This window comes from Haliotis rubra, unplaced genomic scaffold, assembly GCF_003918875.1.
Source record: "Haliotis rubra isolate DU_JTF1 unplaced genomic scaffold, ASM391887v1 Scf48, whole genome shotgun sequence".
Classification (NCBI taxonomy): domain Eukaryota; kingdom Metazoa; phylum Mollusca; class Gastropoda; order Lepetellida; family Haliotidae; genus Haliotis; species Haliotis rubra.
In genome coordinates, this window is record NW_025767168.1 from 1990269 (window position 1) to 2010597 (window position 20329).

The 20329-nt window shown below is 37.9% G+C and overlaps 2 protein-coding genes across 3 annotated transcripts; one reads left to right on the forward strand and one right to left on the reverse strand.

The window, feature by feature from the left end:
• Positions 1-251: 251 nt before the first annotated feature.
• On the reverse strand, positions 252-8664 carry LOC124291021. Of its 2 annotated transcripts, none has more exons than XM_046727924.1 (8): positions 8499-8664; positions 7498-8064; positions 6449-6555; positions 5187-5418; positions 4593-4711; positions 3389-3587; positions 1459-1547; positions 252-1059 (listed from the first exon to the last, which is right to left on the reverse strand). In XM_046727924.1, the coding sequence occupies exons 2-8, from the start codon at positions 8060-8062 to the stop codon at positions 898-900; spliced, it is 1473 nt and encodes a 490-aa protein (XP_046583880.1). In that variant the 5' UTR covers positions 8063-8064; positions 8499-8664; the 3' UTR covers positions 252-897. The 2 variants fall into 2 exon arrangements, with proteins under 2 accessions (XP_046583880.1, XP_046583881.1); XM_046727925.1 differs by having other exon boundaries at positions 7498-8067.
• A 52-nt stretch (positions 8665-8716) lies between these two features.
• On the forward strand, positions 8717-14629 carry LOC124291022 (vesicle transport protein USE1-like). The gene is given in 7 exon segments (XM_046727926.1): positions 8717-8844; positions 9168-9217; positions 9438-9516; positions 9934-10081; positions 11088-11120; positions 11123-11262; positions 12832-14629. Coding segments are annotated over 7 exon segments (729 nt in total). The 5' UTR covers positions 8717-8745; the 3' UTR covers positions 13012-14629.
• The last annotated feature ends 5700 nt before the right edge of the window (positions 14630-20329 follow it).

The following is a 20329-nucleotide window of genomic DNA, read 5'->3' on the forward strand; positions in this document are numbered from 1 at the left end:
ACTAGATAAATAATGATATGGTAACCCCTCTTTAGGCAGACAGCCACTTTAATCTAACCTTATGCACTTGATATGTGAGAACCATAAAAATGGTTTTTATGGCACCAATTAACCATTTTGCAAATCATGGAACGAGTCATTGACAAGTACACAACACCTGTGAATAGCAGGTATGGGATCCACAAGATGCAGTGATATACTGAAACCTAGGATTCATGCTTACCGGTACAATAAGCTTAGATATTTAAACGAAATTATACCCCACATCATAGTTTTCCGTTGAATCAATGGTTTGATCCTTAGCTAAGTGTGAATAGTATATTTCTGTACACACAATGTTCTCGGTATATACTACTCACCAGAAGGTAAACAACTGATTCTTTCATATTATAATTTGTCATGACAGGCACTGTCACTCTCTGATGTTTGTTTGCAGTATAATAATATGGTAAAGGATGTATACTTTAACTTTCTCAGACTATCAGGAAAGTATTAATGTGGGCATACACTTTGAAATAAGAATAATTTCTTCAATGTTATGACCAAATCGTTTTTACCATGTAGAATGCATATACAATAAACTGACAGATATAATGAACTGATTATTTTGGTCCCAACCACTTTGCCGATTTGCGCATTATGAACTACACTTAAAGCGAACTAACATTAGTGGTCCCTTTGTGGTCATTATATACGTAGTTTACTCTACTGTACTGTTAGTATTTTAAATTTATATTTTATAGATTTATCAACAAACATTCGTCTTGACTTCAAACATGATTGGAAATCAATGCACTGTACAATGTGGGCACAAAAAGAAGCATATGTGTACTTCACTTAATGATATTTCTAAATGAATTTCAACTAAGTTAGTGGCTGGAAGCAGTATCTCAAACATTAGCTGACATCTGCATGGTGCCAAGGGGGGACGGAACTCTTCTGTAGTCTCCCTGAGTCATAGGTGTACTTCTCTGATGTCTTTGGTGTGAAAAGGTCACCATGAGTTGTGTGGAAAAACATGGTTTCTCTCAGTGGAGGGAAGATGTGAGACTTCCTCAACTGTTGTTAAAAAATACAAAAGTAATTATGCATTTTTGAGACATTGCAAATTGCTTTCAAACAAAACTTGCTGTTATGTCCATATGTCTGAAACGAGTTCTTTTTACGATGTATAATGCATGGACCATGTCTGACATGATGACAAAATTGGAAATGGTGGTTCAGAAGCCTTAAATATTCACCTAAAGTCAGCTAGCATGTGATTACTAAATAGTGCTGAGAACAGGTGAAAGTCCAATGGTGTTTGTCCACATTGACTTTTGGTATCTGAAGCCACAATTCTGAACCAGTTCTGGGACTAGAGACATGAGGTTTACCAGGCCTGTTGACCCATCTCCAAAAAACAAAATTCTGAGGTGTTGGTTTGCTTCGATTATGATTAACCCCAGGAAGACTTACATTGTCAAGAGCCTCTTCCTTTGGCACTGTCTTGCCTTGCTTGGGGTCCTGGTAGTCACTCACAGTTGTCGGCTCAGGTTCCCAGCTGCCTGTTGAGACAAAACATCAAATTGTCATTCATATCACTAATGTTATTAAGGGGGCAGTGGGGTAGCCTAGTGGTTAAAGCATTCGCTTGTCATGCCTGGGTTAGATTCCCCACATGGGTACAATGTGTGAAGCCCATTTCTGGTGTCCCCCGTCGTGATATTGCTGGAATATTGCTAAAAGCGACGTAAAACTCACTCACTCCGCTCCACTCCACCCACTCAATCGCTCCGCTCCACTCCACTCACTCAATCACTCACTCATCCTGTTATGAAATTGATGGACAACTTACTGAATCCTGTAGTTTAGTTTACTATTTAAGAAATACAGTTCGCTCTACCACCATGTATAGTGTAATAAAGCACACTTTCGCCCTGAACTATTATAGTTAAAGCACAAGGACGCTTGCAGCGTCTGAGTGCTTTAACGTTATAATAGTTCAGGGCGAAAGTGTGCTTTATTACACTATACATGGTGGTAGAGCGAACTGTATTTCTTTTCTAAGATGCCAAATTTAATACTTGCTAAGGATAATTATGATTAATCTAAGACAGAAAACAAACAACGGTGTCAGTGACCTAAATTAAGAATCCTCGCACAGGGCTAACTGGCGCGCTGTTCTATTGATGTGTCTGCCCCATACGTTAAGACAAACGTTACCAGAAAATACAAATGATAAACAGTTTGATGACGGTTTACGTTCAGATTAAATATCTTCTCTAAATTATTTTTTATTACATCTGTGATTGCACGTAAACCATATGAGGCAATATGAATGTCGCATTCCTACTACCAAAGTAAGTTTAGATCAGTACATTCAGATGAAGCTGAGTAGTCAAGTGACATTCTACGATTGCATTGTGGGAATGTAAACATTGCAAACGTTACCGTGTCACTGAAAACATGTGAGTCGAAATGAAACATTTAAAACGTCGGAAAACATAAACGTAATGTTTCCACCAGTGACGTTAGCTGCGTGAAGCAACTGCAAACCAAGAAACGGGATGCAACAGAGTAGTTTACTGTAGGAGGCTGTACAAGGCGATGGCAACTGACATGCATCGTGACGTCACTTACATTGTGACGTAATGCAAAATTGTTCGACTACGAGGGGGCAGACTAGTATGGAATTACATTGTGACGTAATGCAAAAAGTGCACATTATCGTCTCATAAAGTACTGTCGGTGCCTTTGATCTTTCACTGAAGCATCTTAGAACATGGAATAATTATTCATACAAAATTCATTATTAATTATAACCACAACAAGCAATATATTAGGATTCAGATATTAGTAAAATATAAATATTGAATACTAGTTTCATCATGTATCAGTAATAGCTTAGAGAAAGACTCCAGGCAAAAGTAGTAAAACTCATCTCACACTCAGACATACTATTGAAAAAGATATAAGTTACAGCTGCACAATTTCACAGATGTGCAAGATAAATCCTAGCCTAAGGTATCAAGGACTCATCTGTTAGACAAACCTTCAGTAAGACAAAAGTTATGTCTAGACAGTTTGATAAACTGTTTTGATAGAGTAAACATGTCATTACCTATATTACAATAACAATAAGCAAACACCAATTTAGGGTCATTAAGACATGGCCCAGAGTAAGTGCATCTATTTCTTTGATCATCTAACATGTGTTATCCAGCCCAAATTGTCCTCATTCCAGCAACCACAGTTTCTTCTGAGCCAGATCTTATGCACAAGCCATCTTGATAAAGCTGTTATATTGGAGGACTATGTATCAACGAATAATTGCTCACTAGTCCAAGTTGTTTGTTCTCAGAGAACTGTCTTGGAGCTGTCAGAATATGTAATAGCATCTACTCACTGTAATACTTGACTGGTATGGCACTTGGCACGTAGAACTTGGTGCGATCATAGGTGTAGGGTGTTGTTTTAGGTTTGAAGACATCATCAGTTGATGTTGTGTAGGACTTCTCTCCCAGTACGGGGTCTCCGAACCACACGTTGCTCCGGGTTCGGAGGTTGGCGCCAGACACAATCTGATTGTGGAGACCTCTTGGAGGCTGTGATGACACACAGTATTGCAACGTTTACACAAATGGTGTCATACAATCCAGGATTTGGGAAATGTTTTCATTAATGAGTGAGTGATGTTTAATTCGACAGGAAGCAATATTTCAGCTATACATATAGTCAATCAGACATGTGGGAAATGTCTCACGCTGTTTGGATAGAACTATTACCTCTTTATCAAATCCCAGAGCCCGACCAGCTGATATGTTCATATCATATGGCTCACATTTTGGTAAACCCACCCTGGATCCATCCCTCAAGGTTCTTCATGTCTGTTAAAGTCCTGACATGAACTTGTCTCCCCAGCACATTTCTGTTTTCCTTATCTCAATGTTTGATTGGTCGATTAAATGTTGATGACAATCAAGGTTGGGTGATATAAGATCAGGAGAACCTTGGGAATGTATTCAGTGTTTCTTGTAGGTTCGCCAAAATACGAGCAGTGGTGATGTAGCGGATGAGTAATCCTGGGGATTCAGGAAATTAATTTTTGCCTGCTTGTTGTTTAACGCCATACGAAGCAATATTCCAGCTATATGACACTTGCTGAAGATATAAAATTCAGCCCAGATCTTCACAGGTCTTTAGAAAATGAAAACTTATCATAAATCTCAATGAAAAGGGAGGGTCAAATTTGACCAGCTGCGAAGCTACATTAACTAAAGGGAATCTAAAGTCTTGCGGGTGCTGGCACATCTTAACTCCAAAGGGTCTACAAAACATCTTGAAGAGATCTCTTGGGCACCCTTTAAAGAAAAACTACATCCCTGACCTTTTATTTTGATGGAAGAAAAAACAATGACTTGCTACATTCCCTTATTTCCCCTTCAGTTCCAAACCAAAATATACATTAGAAAAGGTTAAAAACATTCAGGATACTTTGCTCATCTTACACATCAGTTATGAAAAGCCCAAACTCTTAAACCATACCCTTGTCATGTCATATTACTAGGTTACAATCAAACAACACATAAGTTCTGTACTGTCAAACTCACGTTGCCATGGTAAAACTTGTTAGTTGTTGTGCTGACTCTTTCCACATCTCTATCAGGCTGCCGGTCACCCTCAGGGAAATCGCTATGGTTACGGTGCTGCTTTGGCACCATCTTCACAACTGAAGTCAACATTGCTTAGAACATCAAACTTTGTTAAACAATAACATGTATTTCTTTCATTGGTTCATGTGTATCTCATATAATTATTTTGAAAAAAACAACCAAAACCTGAATTCTGACTTTAATGAATATGTGTCTCACACAGCACACTTAGATACATATTCAGAAAATCTGTTGAAAAATAATATGAAATTCTGGCATTGATACAGTCACACTTGATAAGCCTCAACATATAAGAAAAGTAAAGAAAATATTTTAACATAAAGAAAATAAAAATCATATTTTCTTTTTCTGCTTGTTTTTTTTAAATGAGTAAGCAATCATGTCAAATATTAGGCACAGAAATGGTTTTCTCTTCACATGCCAAACTGTAAATTCCACACACAAAGATCTTGTTCCTTCTTCATGGCCTATTATTACATTCCTAAATCTCTTCATTGACTAATACACTTGTAAGTGTCCACTCTGACTTACAATTAGACCCTTTAGGCTTGAAGCAGGTGCTGGCGGTACTTGCATAGTCATTCCAGGTGCCGAAACCATCATGCTCTTTGAGATTTGTCTGGAACAGCACCTTACTCACATCCTCTCTGCTGTATGGCTTGAAGCTGCTGGCATCACCACGGTAAGGGAAGGATGTTCCTGTGGTGGTCTCCCTCATCACTATCTTCAGTGTATCACCATCAGGTACGCTGGTACCTGTAGGCTGAATCAAGCAAGTTCATTCTCATCTTAGACATTTCCAATCACAAAAGTACTTTCAAACCCTTACAAAGTTAAAGGCACAATGTCACACCACATTTCTCTAAAAATACATAATGCATTTCTCTCAATAAACTGTCAGCCCTCAGGGAAGCTAGTAACCACATAATGTATTCCAAAACAAAATTACGTATTTAGATTACAATATCAAATTAAAGTTCGAATTAATTAATGCAACGTCGGATTAAATCGACTCTCCCGCCCTCTACCGACCGAACATTATTTCAAGCAAACCCCACAGAGTTATGTCTCTTGGAAGGCTCTTTACAATTATCCTATAACGCAACCTGTGATTGAGGCCAGTCCGGCAAACACCGACAGTTTTCAATATATGGTAAGTGTTATCTGTTTGGAAGCTGTTCGCCTCGAAGTTTCAATTATCAATTTCAGGCAAGTCTTAAGAGATAATAAGTCTTTTATTGCATCAATAGGAAGTTAAAGTGAGTGTATATACCCCCAATATATAAAATATAGGCCAAAATATTGTGGAAAATGTGTGACATTGTGCCATTAAACACTTTTGGCAGCTGATGTAAATATAATGTTATCAACCAGAACCACTTGTAGTGAGTGAGTTTAGTTGTACACTGCTTTTAGCAATATTTCAGGAATATCACAGCAGGGGACACCAGAAATGGGCTTCACACATTGTACCCGGGTCTTCAGCATGATGAGCGAACACTTTGACCATTACTCTACCACACTTGTAATTCAAGCTACTATAAGTTATTTAAAAATAAAATAAAAATATTTTGTTATTGTGTTATCCTTATAATGTCTGTGAGACACTATCTGTGAGACAATGACAAAGTTGAAAATATGAGTTCAGAATGAGTAATTGATTGATAAACAGTAGTGTAGGGATGCTAAGGAACTGGTATATATTGGGGGTTTCAAACAAGTGAAACCTGAAGTGATCTTTTGGATAAGGGAAATGTTGAGTGCAGTGTTACATGTTAAGGGGGACAACTCACAGCTGGGAAGGGCTTCACTCTGGGTTGCCACTTTCCAGGAAACTGGTCACCAGTGGATGTGTCAAAATGTGTCATTCTTGGATCACCTTTAATTGTTGGGGGTCCTCCTGGAATTTCAATATAACATATGTCTTGTCAATCAAATTTATTGTTTACTGAACAGAATGGATTTTTTAAGATATAAAGCTTATCATTAAAATTCCATAACAGGTAACATACTAGGAAAAAACAAATTTATTACATTTGGAACAACTTTTGCATCCATATGATGAGATATAAGGAGAAAAAGGTAATAAAAGCTTTAATGCATTTATGCAACGATTAAAATTTCCATTTTGTACTCACCGAAAGAAAAACACATAAAGGTTTTATAAGCTATTGCTTAATACTCTAGTTATCACATATAGTTTTGCACACACAAACAAATATTTGAATATTTTTATATTCAATATAAATAGAAAATGTCAAATTTATATTTATATATTAACATCAACAAATTATGATGGAAGCCTAAGCAAGAACATACAGGTCAACATTGAGCTCCCTCAGTCTTGAAATTTCAGAGAAGAAGAATTTAACAGAAGTAAAATTATGCATGTATATTTATGAGAATGGTCAAAAGAATGTGAAAAAAAAGAAAAACAAAACATGCTTTGAATTGTACAACAAAGTGAACAAATTGCAAAACATTAACAAACATGGCTGACTAATGGCCATAAGTATTTTTTCCACCACAGATACTTTGGCATTGCAACATAATAGGTTGGAACCAACGAGTGAAGTTTCAAACCTCTGTCCTTTAACGTTTGGAGAAGAAGATCTTTGCTACCTGGTGGCTATACTAAACTTTCACATGAAGATAACTTGATCAAACCTGAACCAACTTACAGAGACAAATACTCAAATATAATTTCAGCTGAATTCAGTCTGCAATTTTGGAAAATATTAAAAAAGTACAATGGTTTTTTTAATATTAATGGTCAGATGATATGACCTTTCAGGCCAAGGTGAGCCAACAACTATTTGTTGTATGCACTTGCTCATATTACCTTGATGCATTGGTGGAGCTTTCTCCACTCTGTGTTGTCGGGTGTCATGACCCAGGAAGTGGCCCCTGTAGTCTGATACTGAGGCTTCTGTCTTCTCCATGTCCCCCTTGGGAATATGTGTAACTGTGGTGTTAAGCATTGGTTTAGCTCTCTCATAACTCTCATCCATTTGAGGAGTGAAATAGTTATCATGGGTTGTTTTGAAACATTTAAATTTATTTGTGTCCCGATCCATTTTAAAATTTGTCCGACTGAGCTTTGAATGGACATTCAAAAGGACAGGTTTCTTCAAGTAGCGATATTCAAAACACTTGGAAGTTTCTGACTCGTTCTGACTGAAGTATCGATCATCCTGGTGCATGACATCTCCAAGTTTTGGTGGTCTGGCTTGCTCACACCTTCCATAATGTGGATGTGATGGGTAGTCATTCTTGAAAACACTGCACATTGATGAGTTGATTTCTCCTGGGTCTTGACAGAAAGTGAAGTTACTTGGGCCAAGATGGGTCTGTGTTGGTGGAAATGTCCCAGGCTCTGCATGAATGTTCACTGCTGGAGGTGCCATGACTGCTTGAATAGAATGAAACAGAAACCATATTTCATATCACTTTTTTTAACCTCAGTCCTGATTTAACGTCCATAGCTGAAAATGTATTCATATGAAAATATCGTTTTCTACTTTCAAAAAGACAATAAAAAAAATCTGGATCTAAATCTTTGTTAAGTAAAATACATATGTTATTTGCAAATATAAAATAATGACCAATAAAACCAATTAACTTTTTCATTACTTTTTTCTTTTTTGTGGTAATCATCATTCCATGTATTAGATTATAACTTTCAGCATAATATAAAAATAAATATCACAAATAGTAGAAATCTAATGAACATAAGAAAAAAACAGACAAAAAAAATTACATTTCAGAAAGTCTCATTTGTAGTGGTTAAGATATTTAAAAAAATTCCCCGCACACCTTGCTTTCAAACGCCCACGTGTTTACCTGTTTACAAAGTAGACTGTGATCCTACTGGTGATACTACTGTCTATTGATCTACTTGCAATCCAATTGAGATCGGTTGTCAGCCAATGAACGCTTGAGTTGTACCTGTCATTCTCCCGTGGTAAGGACCAGCAGTGTTGACTTTCACTCCCTTTGTTTATGGTTACTAGAGGAACCATTAACCCGGAAGCGAATAAACCGGAAGTAGAACTCTTCACAACGAAGGTAAGGTTGTAAGATTGCCAACATGGCGGCTACCAGGTTGGAAATAAACTTCAACAGGTTGTTAAACCGATGTGAAGCCGTGGCAAGCGATAAATCGCTAAAAGATTGGCGACTCGAAAAGGTATTCAAAGAATTTTAATCTTTTCCAATTAATAATTGTATTAAAACTCAAGAAGTATTGGATTGTCAAAGTAAATCCGAACACTTTCGTCAGCTGTTGCCCGAAATATGATTTCCAGTAATCTGTTATTCTTGTAATTATTTATCAGTAATGGAGATGATGTATGAAACTTTTGTGACAGGATGGGGGTAACTGAACACACTGGGTTTTCAGTAGCCTAGAGATTTGATGCGGTCCGGTACATTCAAGACATGACTCTGCATCCTCAACTGTCGGCTAGGTTTTCAGAGCATCGTGCTATCAGTTATTTTCGTTCATTCCAGTACATAGGAGCTTTACAGAATCAGTTGTCCGAGTTGAAGAAAGCGCAAAGGTAGGTCCCCCAAATGTAGTTACCGGGTCTGTGTTACACACCTGGGATTAAAATTTTGTAAATCAATTTGTAAACATGGTATACATGATAAGTTTGTAAAAACTTACCATGTGGACTTTTTCACATTTCATTTTGTGCCATGTGGAGGATTAAAGCCAGCTTAAAGCTAACACAGGCATATTCTGTGTGAATGTTGATTGCATTTTATTGTTACTTTCAGTAAACCTTGTGATGAAATTCTTGGTGGTTACACGAAAAAGGTAGAATTATTGAAAGGTCTCATAGAGGCAGAGAAGATGGTGAGTTATTAACTATATCCTGCTTAATATAAAAATGTAAAAATCTTTGTGTTTTTGGTGTAAATCTGTTATCCTGCTTCTTGACACAACAAGTAGGATTATATCATGACATATAGCAGGCAAACCTTGGTAATATCATCAGTGTTTGAGGTTTTAGCATCCATCCTAGCTAACATAATATCTGATACTTAAGTCCACCAATTGGTGTAATGTTAATTTTAGGCTAAAATACTCCTGTATCATCTCAAAATCCTAAATCTCACTTTTGACATTCAAATAAACGAGAATGAAGATTGATTTATTTAATTGTTAGCATTCATGATTTGATTAATTTTTGTCTCCGATATTCATGCTGTTCATGATTCAGTGTTCCTGTACTATCTGTGTTGTCATCTATAAACTGTTCCCCTAATACAGCCCACTGCCTCTGAGAAGGCCCATGCTACCGATCTCCTGTCTGTTCCTCGGACAACATCATCAATATCAGGAAAGCAGCTGCACATGCAGGCCAAAGTGATGTACCAGCAGGAGATGAGAGATGAACTCCTGGGGTCAGGACAAACAGGTTAATATACCCTTTAGTGGGTTTAATTGACATTTACTTCAGGCTGGCAAGAGCACTGTATACAACAGAAACAAAGTAATCTGTGATTATGATAATAGTTACTTTAGACAAGACCCGTGAAGGTCCGGGTTAGAATATTGATCTTCAGTAACCCATGCTTGTCGTAAGAGGCACCTAACAGGATAGGGTGGTCAGGCTCGCTGACTTGGTTGACACATGTCATCGGTTCCCAATTGCGCAGATCGATGCTCATGCTGTTGATCACTGGATTGTCTGGTCCAGCCTTGATTATTTACAGACCACGGAATATAGCTGGAATATTGCTGAGTGTGTCGGAAAACTAAACTCACTTACTCACTCACTACTTTAGACAATTAATTGGGTGGATACCATGGTTGGTGATGATGACCCATAATCAGCTGATAATTAGGGCTTGATCATGCTAATTGCATGGATCTAATCTGCATGGATTCCAGGCTGGAATGTGAATTGATGGTTGCAGTTTAGATTAAAGTTTTCTTGGGCAACTATGCTATGTGGTTAGGTTCATTAACTTGCACAGGTTCATTAACTTGCATGCTTCTTGTGTAGATTTCGATTCAAATTGGTCTCCACCAACCAATAATGGTTGTAAGAGGTGGCTCAATAAGTCAGGTGGTGAGGCCTAGTGACTTGGTTGTGGGAATTTGGATTGCTGCTCATCATTTACACCTCTTATTTGTCTGGTATAGACTCTCTTCTTACCATGCCACCATCATAGAGCTGTATGTTATATGAGTCACGAAACAACACACGCACACAGAGAGTTGTAAATTATCTCCCTTGAAGAATGGTGTGCGTTCACTTTGGTGTGTGGTGTGGCTAGACTTACCAGTAGAAAAATGCTATACATTTCAACATTATTGTATTTTTCACAAGTTTTGCCAGTAAAACAGTCAGTTCAATTTTTAACCATGGCACTCATTTCCAAGCATGCACAAATGTTTAGTCTGTTTTCTGTTGATAGATGATGAAGATGTTGGTTTACGTCAGCGACAAAGACCAAGGACCAGGACATTGACACTGTACTGCAGCATCATCATCAGATGCAGGAGAAACTTGCTGAGGAGATGCTGGTCATTGCGCAGGGCTTGAAGCATAATGTCACTGTGTCTGGCAAGATTGTTCAGGATGACATCAAGGTAAAAATACTTTTTACATTTGTAAAGTTTCCTTCTGGCAGTATTTGACATTTTGAATACTTTTTACCCTAAACATGATGGTTTAATAATTTTATAACATAATTAGCATTACTGTAAAGAAAATACTGGACAAATACAGATTTTTGTACAGAGTCAGGTCCATTTATGTGAAATGTTGACTCCTGGATCTGGACTGCTTTGAAAAGCAAGTACTGCCTGCATAAAATCTGCTCTGTTACTGATCAAAGCCATTGCTACTTTCTGTAAGCCAATGAACAGGTCACTTGTTATGACAAACAGCGTCAGGTACATACACATATATCATCAAGGCTATCAATTGATTAAAAGATTGAAAATGTACAATAGGTAAGCATTGCTGTCATTGTGATATCTGATAATAATTGTTATTGCTTTAACTCTGAAATGCAATAGCTGGTCAAAATACCTATGTCAAGGGACACAACTCTAAATTTGTTGATCTTGTTGATTCCATTTGACCATTAACAGAGTTTTGGTAATTCGTGCTAGTTATCAGAACTACCATCCATTCTAGACATGTTAGATATGTAAAGTGTTGAATTCAGTGTGTGGCTCTGTCCCAATAATTGTATGTATTTGAATGAAAGGTGCAGCAAAACTTATCTAGATAGAAAGGGGAGGTAACTCTGATTGGTTTATCAAAAGTGCAAGGTGGGGACTCATTTGAAACTAAACACTCTTGCAGAAAATATGTAATCAGGTATTTAGGAACTGCTATTTTGTCAGCATACACTAAGTGTCCTGACTTTGATTGGAATTTACAAATCAGCACACACAATTGCAAATCTCATGTGCAAAGCATGTGGCTTGATAATATTCGCCACTGACTTCTTTTCTGCAGCAAGTTCCCAGAAATGTTTTGGTCATTGGTCCTTGGTTTGTCTATGTCCAAATTCCGTTCAGGTTTTGACAAGAAAATTCTGTTTATATGGCACAGGACTACCTTGTGGGTCTGTATCTAGAAAGACCATCTGAGTGTGCACTGCATGAGTTTTGGTGTTTCGGTGGTTAGGGATAAAATTGTTGGTAAATTATGTATGTGCAGGTTAACTGAGTGAACATGTCAGAAAGTCCATCAACTCATACCAACAAACCGTCTTTCAAAACACTACCAAAGAGGCATAGTGTTTCCAAGGCAGCCAATTTTAATGAAAATACCATTAGTCTAGTCTCTTGTCATTCAGGCTTCATGTAACATTGACAATGGATCAAAAGTGTTCTGTATGTTTTCAGTTAAATTCAGTTCTAGCAAAATTGAAGCATTGAAAACTGGTTCTAAGTTATAACCTAAATTTCTACTTGTTAGAGTGGGCTATTATTGAAGGCTAATGAAGAGTTCTGTTGCCTGAGCTGAATCCATTGATGAACGGTTATAAGCATGAAAGTGCTCATAGATTTCATCAAAGTCACTGGTGAGCTTTTTATCCACAGTAAGCATACTTGCTGTGACGTGACACCATTCAAAGTACTTTCATATGTTGTGTTTGGGTTGATGCCCTATAATTGGTCATGGAAATATTTTTGTTGCAGAAAGTGACAGATAGCACAAGACTGGCCGACACCAACCTGGGTAAGCTGAAGACGGAGAGTGAGCGACTACAGGCTCACACCAAGACGTGTTCATGGTGGATCTGGGTGATGCTGGTGGTCGTCATCATCACGTTCTGCTGGATGGTGCTGCTCATGAGACTCTTCCCCAAAAAGTCATGATACGATCAGGAGTCAGGATAGAATCATGACAGCTTGTATGGGTCAGCCGCCAGCTTCTTGTTCCTACCTGTGAGAGTGTCCACAATGCATCACGCCTTTTATGAGATCTATCAGATGAGGATTAAGGAAATGGTTATTTTCACCACTGTATGCAAGGACAATCAGCCATTTACAGACGTGATGAGGTACTCCTAGCCAGACTTCCTCGTGATCAACCTCATATCTTTGCCAAAGGCCAGTGACAATCAGAGATGATTTGTCACAGAGTCCATTCAGCAAACTACATATTTAATTCATGTTGTTCAGTGTAACATAGGGGTGGTGGGGTTGCGTAGTTGTTAAAGTGTTTGCTTATCTGTGAAGATCCAGGTTAGAATTGGTCATCATTAAACAATAAACTAACCAAGCAAGTGTTTGGTCATTACACTGAAGACCCGGGTTTGAATCCCAGCATGGGTTCAATGTGTGAAGCCCATTCCCTGTGTCCCTTACCATGATAGTGCATATTGTTGAAAGCAGCTGTAAAAACATACTTACTCATTGAGAGTATAATGTGAAAGGTGACAATCTAAAACTGTGTCTTTTATGTGAATATGTGACTAATACATGAACAATGTGGTGCTACTGCTACTAGTCTTTGTCCAAACAATACTGTGGCAATTTCCATGGCAGTTGTTCTGTAGAGTACTGTTAACTACTTACTTGAAGACATCAAAGCTGGCAATGATGTATCACCACACACTTCACTCTCAGAGTTGAGATGGCATATTTTTACAATCATCTGAAAGGCTTCCATTAGGCTGGATTTCTCTAATTGAAAAATAAGCACCTTTGTTGACAAACAAGAGAACAGGAGAAAAGTCCCCCATGCAGATTAGCATGTGGCAGTTGTGTGATGTCATGTCATCTTTGCTCTGAACTGTGGATCTCAGCCTGAAAACCATAGTGGCTGACTGGGAGTAGTTACTTCACTCAAACAATAATGTGAAGATATGTATTGTTTCATCACTGATGCATAGTGTGTGTGTTTTCTTGATTGTCCCACTAGGTTTCCATACATTGGGCCACAGAATTTCTTGACAATTGTTCGCTTGTCACGCCAAAGACCTGGGTTGGTGTCCCCCGCCGTTTTATTGCTGGAATATTGCTAAAAGCGGCGTAAAACTATACTCACTCACTCACTCACTTGACAATTGTCTGTACACAGCAACTGATGTTATTTATGATCTGGCCATGTTTACCTCTTGATTATTGATATCTGATGCTTTCATATAGATAAGGAACAGATCCAGTAAACATGGGTCAACATTCAGTGATAAGTACATTAAATGACACAAAGCGCTCTTAGCACAACATGGGTTGATAGAATGTGTTATGGATATATATTTGTCTACTTTCGATAGGGATATTAGTATCTTTCAATGATATACAAGAAATATTATCAGAATGTTTCAAGAGAATTTAATATATAATAACATATCTGATTATCCCTTGCAAAAGCTGAGCAGTATATTGTGAAATGAGACTGTATATATCGAAATATAAGGCAGTGAGGAAATAAATTGTATGATGTGTACAGATAAAATTAAATTGATGTAAATATACATCCCAATGCTTATCGTTTCTTGGTGTCTTTGTATCAAATCTTTGAAGGTGTTCAGATTTCTGTTTGTTAATAAATGGTTAGTGCTGAAATTTCATTTGGAACCTTAAAAAATATGATATTCATGTCTGAATTCTGAATACTTTGTTTATCCTCAGTCATCAGTGGGATGTGTTAGGGAACTGCGTGCTGTATGTCTGTCTGCACATCCATCCTTATGTCTCAGTTTGTTTCCACAGCATTCATTACTCAAAGAACTTTCTGTATTTCTCAACTGAAACAGCAAACATCTCAGTCTAGCCAATGATTTGGGCATTTTGATGTTTAGGAAGTTTGGTAAGCATCAACAACAGTTGAGATAAATGAAGATCTATTTCATTTCTGGAGCTAAAATCATGAACAATCGTTACAACCTTTGAAATTCTTTTAATGTAAAACTAGTCCAGAAGACTACTGTAAACCTTATTTCACTCATCGTCAGAGTTTGTAGTTAGTCCTGCAAGAACGAGACCAAAATCTTTATTACATTACATTACTTTACTATATATTTTCTGATAGTATTACTCAGGGTCAGTTTAAGCAAAATAGGAAAATGAAATAATGAAAATGAAATGTAGTCCTGAGGTACAAGTCTCAAAGTCTCAATGATGGCTACTTTTGTGGTCAGGGGCCTGAGTCCCATTGGGTATAACATACATTGTTGGGGAATATGAGCATTCTGTTATTGTTAAGATTTGGGAAGATACCCAAAATATGAATGTGGCAATGGGGGTAGCCTTGTACCTATAGCATTTGCTCATCACACTGGTATTCGATTCCCTTACATAGGTACAATGTGTGAAGCCCAGTTCTGGTGTACCCAGTGTTGATATTCTGCTATGTTGCTAAAAGTGGTTGAGTCCTTACTCACTCATGCTCTGAACTGTGTTTCAACCAAGCAGATAACCACAGTTGGTCACTTGTTGCACTATGTTCCTACAGTGTTTCCAGAAGCCTTTGAACTTTCATAAGGTTCAGATGTCACAGTTTTTAAAGCTCTTTTGATTTTATAGCTTTCCTGAAAGCTTCCATAGACTCACAGTGCAGTGAGGTGTTGAGACTCTCATGACACGGAACCCAGAGGAAAGGATATGCTGTGTTACCCAGACATCTGTATCCTGACTTCAGTGAGTGAAGTGGCTGATGTTCCTTTCATTCCCCAATGGCATGGAACTTTCTCTCAGGCTGCCAATTTCAGGATTGCCTGGCCCAGAATCGATAATTCACAGGCTGTCAAGAAATTGTTGGAATAGTGCCTCCTCCCTAACAGTCCCTCTGTCAGTCACTCCCTCCCCTCGCTCACTCACTCACTCACTCACTCAGGCCATTTAAGACTGTAGGCTACTGTTTACAAGTTCAGCACTGACAGATAAATCTGACAGAATGAAAAAAGTCTATACAATTCAAGCTAGCAATCTGTGATGAAATAGGTCAGAGACCAAGTTATATTCTGAAGAAAACACAAGGTGTTGATTTTAATCTTATGTTTTGTCATCACCAACGTTTGCTTCTTTAGACAAAGCAATCATCGATTTCAATGTTATGCAGTCATACAGTTGATCCAGGCATCAGAACAGACTGTCAGTGTAAATAAACATACTGTTGATTTATTGAGGGGAGACCACTCTTGTGACTCTCTGCTACACAAACTGATAAAATTCACTTGGTTCAATCATACATATTGATGGTTCACATTGTTCATTAACAATGTCTCAAGTCCATCCTTCTTATATTTATATAAATGTTTGTTTCAAATTTAACTCAGTTGAAGACGTTTTTTTAAATTTCTCTACTTTGTTTCAATGTGATGATATGTCAGATGTCCACTGTTGGAGCTCCTGTGTAGCATGCCTGGTGTGGTTGTGCACTACCATGGGGTTGAAAAGACTGTCTGGCTGCAGAGTGTTGGTAGTCTTAGTGTCAATAATCTGTGTTGTTTCTTGCTACTTGGTATCTCACAGGGTGAAAACTGTGAATACAGAGTTATCTCGCATGATAAGAGGTGTTAAAACCTAGTTATCTCTCAGGAGATACGGTGTAAATAACGAGTTAGATAACAGGATATGAGGTGTGAATACTTAGTTATTTCACAGGGTGTAATAACACCCTGTTATTTCACAGGATGTAAGATGTGACTACCGAATTATCTCAAGATAAAAGTGTGAATAGCGAGTTATCTCACAGGATATACGGTGTGAATAGCCAGTTATGTCACAGGATAAAAGGTGTGAATACCTAGTTATGTCACAGAGTATAAGGTGTGAATAGCAAGTTATCTCAGGATATAAGGTGTGAATACCGAGTTATCTCACAGGATATAAGGTGTGAATACCGACTTATCTCACAGGATATAAGGTGTGAATACCGAGATATCTCACAGGATATAAGGTGTGAATACCGAGATATCTCACAGGATATACGGTGTGGGTACCAGTATGTCGCACAGAGTATAAGATGTGAATATAGAGGATACTAAACGACCTTCCGTGTAATACCATTTTTATTAAACGAGTTAATGATTTGGTATCAAACGAGAGATTTGATACTAAATCTTTCACGAGGTTTATATACAGTATTCCACGGAAACGAGTTTAGTATTCTGTTTATTACTTTCCAACATAAATTCATAGAAACTGTCTACAGTGTGATATCTTACAAGTTATAAATGTTTAAATTTTTTATTTGCCTTCATGTTTAGGATCTCTTCATTTCAACTCTCAAATGACAGATAATAATAAGTGAGGTTTCACATGGCCATATGTATGGCACCAGTATATCTCACAGTGTATAAGATGTGAAGACGTTGATCAGTTGGACACGTGATGCTCGATACACACGTGACGTCCTTCAATCGGACGCATGATGTGTAATACACCGGCGTGTGTGAGGATAGGTGATGTGTGCGAACTTAAATCAGTTTGACGCATGATATTTGATGTGTGCGAATTCAATGAGTTGGACGCATGATGTGGGATATATGCGAATTCGGTCAGTTGGACGGACGCATGATGTGGGATATATGCGAATCCAAGCAGTCATTTTACTGACCCAAATAGACGATGCATGGCATATGCCCACGTCAGGCAGCCGAGCGTAAACCAGTACGAACTGTTTAATGAAACTGACCACTGGATCCTGGCAAGCGGATCCTGGCTCCTAAGGGACGCAACTTTACACACGTTCCTTTGTCTTAGACCTCTTTGGCAACCTACCTCAACAGGTGCATTGACTAAGCACTATTTGCGGCGAACAGTTTTAAATTTGTTTTTGAGCTCAAACTAAATTCTAGCCTGTATTTCTTTCATTCCTGTCTAAGAAGTCTTGAAGTATTCCAAAAGGTATCGTTACAACTCACAAGTGTCACAAGTTCTGATAGCTGCGTAATTTCTCAATGGGTGGTCGAGTTGAAATTGTTGAGAAGAATGCCATGAAACCTTTCTTTTTCGAAGTAAACAAATGCTGTCTTTCACGAGAGGCATCATATTTGCCCGGTTGTGACTGACACCACTGGTATTTTGCTGATAATAATGTAAATTCTTATGTCATAACAGGATAATAGAGTGTTTGAAATACCTCGGCGGTGTAACAGAACGGCTGCACGTGTTGTTGTGACTACCCCATTACAGACTGTTCAACACAGCAGTGTAAAGGATGAAACTGAACCCTCTCCAACGTGAAGGGATATTTCAAGAAACGTTTCACTTTGGCTATAACGTTGTCTGTTTATCACTAGAATATATCTTACCACACAGTCGTTACATATTAAGGGCGTTGTTAGTGTCATATTGCTGTGTCCTGGGTTCTAATCCTTTACAATATCTTTGATCTCGTGTTCGTCTCATCATGTATAGAATGGTTATAGGAACATTATTAGAACTATACGTAGAAGGGGGGGCGGTGGGGTAGTCTAGTGGTTAAAGCGTTGGCTCGTCACGCCGAAGACCCGGGTTCGAATCCCCACATGGGTACAATGAGTGAGGCCCATTTCTGGTGTCCCCCGCCGTGATATTGCTGGAATATTGCTAAAAGCGGCGTAAAACCATACTCAGTCAGTCAGTATACGTAGAAGGATGATTAATTTAATGTTTACCTGGGTCTTTCTCGATAAAGGTTGATTTAATTGTTTTAAATATAAAAATGATCAAAGGTAAATTGTTGTAGCAGATTATAATATACATAGTGTTTCCGGAGCTCTTGAGGACAAGACACTTTTTGAAAATATTTAGTACTTAATTTGATACAGTATTGCCAGTTGTCACTGAAGCTAAGGTGAATTAGGCGTCTTCCAATAACGACAACATCTGAAATCATTCACGTGTTAGAATATATAGAAGTTAGGTCTCTTCCAATTGTAAATCAGTTGAAATGTTGGTTCAAGATGATGTAAACTGACAAACAACTCACCATTTCTAAACCATATGGGAGCGTGTAAACAGAGAAACATCCCAGATTAGTTCTAATTAGCCCACCTGTTTATGATGACGTCATTGTGAATGGACTCGCATATGACAGACAGTGTAGGTGAGGTCTCGTATACCGATATGTATGTGGCGTCTTACTCTACCCCAGTATCTTCTTTATTTCTGAACTGTAGGACAGATGCCCGTTGTACACTTAAAACAGTTATAATGGGAGAGTGGTACAAGCGCGTTTGCGTTTTAACAGTGCATGGTGTATAAACATGGCAATATTCTGAAGTAGCTGTACATTTTCGGTTGACATTAGTATACAGAATTTGTAAAATGTGGGACAGGACGTATACTTAGATGGTATATAATACTTTCTTAGGTCTTCATACTGTGGACAAATTAGAAGGACATGGTATTCATCTTCAGTAATATCTCTGTCACACATTTTGCAGGATTGGTTCTCAGTAGCATGACATATTCTTTTAAAATACATTAAATCATAGTAACCACATCGAAACTGCGATAACGACACTCTTTTCCTTATATTTACAACTGTTAAATACTTTTCACACATAAAATGTTGTTTAAACAAAGAATACGAATATGAACATTTTCCAGTTTGGATATTTCTGGTCCACTCTTGCTGAAAGCAATCCTTACATCGTTGTTGGACAATGGATACAAAAAGTTGTAGCATCCCGAACTCCCTGTCCGACCCATGCATATCCAAGACCAAGTTGGAACAATGTATTTTTAATTAACATAGCCCAGTTATGTTTATTTCTAGCCTCACTTGCATTTTCAACCAAATACAGTAACATCTTTTAGGCTTTTAAGGGATAGCGGTGAGGACGCATTGAGATGACTTTCAACCAATATAAAATAGAACATTTCAGTGCCAAGATATAGATTGGGTATCTACCGCATTCACCTAATACAATAACACTAGTTGTAGACCGGCAATGCCCAGAAAACGTTTACATGCTTGAAACTGTAATTTTTCAATGCTTTTAAACCTTTGACTACCCCATACCTCAGAACCATACAATAGAATTGGCATTATTTTAGTGTCAAAGATTTTAATATATAGTTCATATGAGAGATTTTCAAACTTAAACAAACTACGCTGAACAGTTATGAGAGCCTTCTTAGCTTTAAGAGTCCGAGTGTTTATAGATACCTGCCATGTGAGATTTCTAGTAAATAGCATACCAATGTAATTGTATGTAGATCCACTTTTCCGTTCTAGAAAGTCTGCCCCTATTTT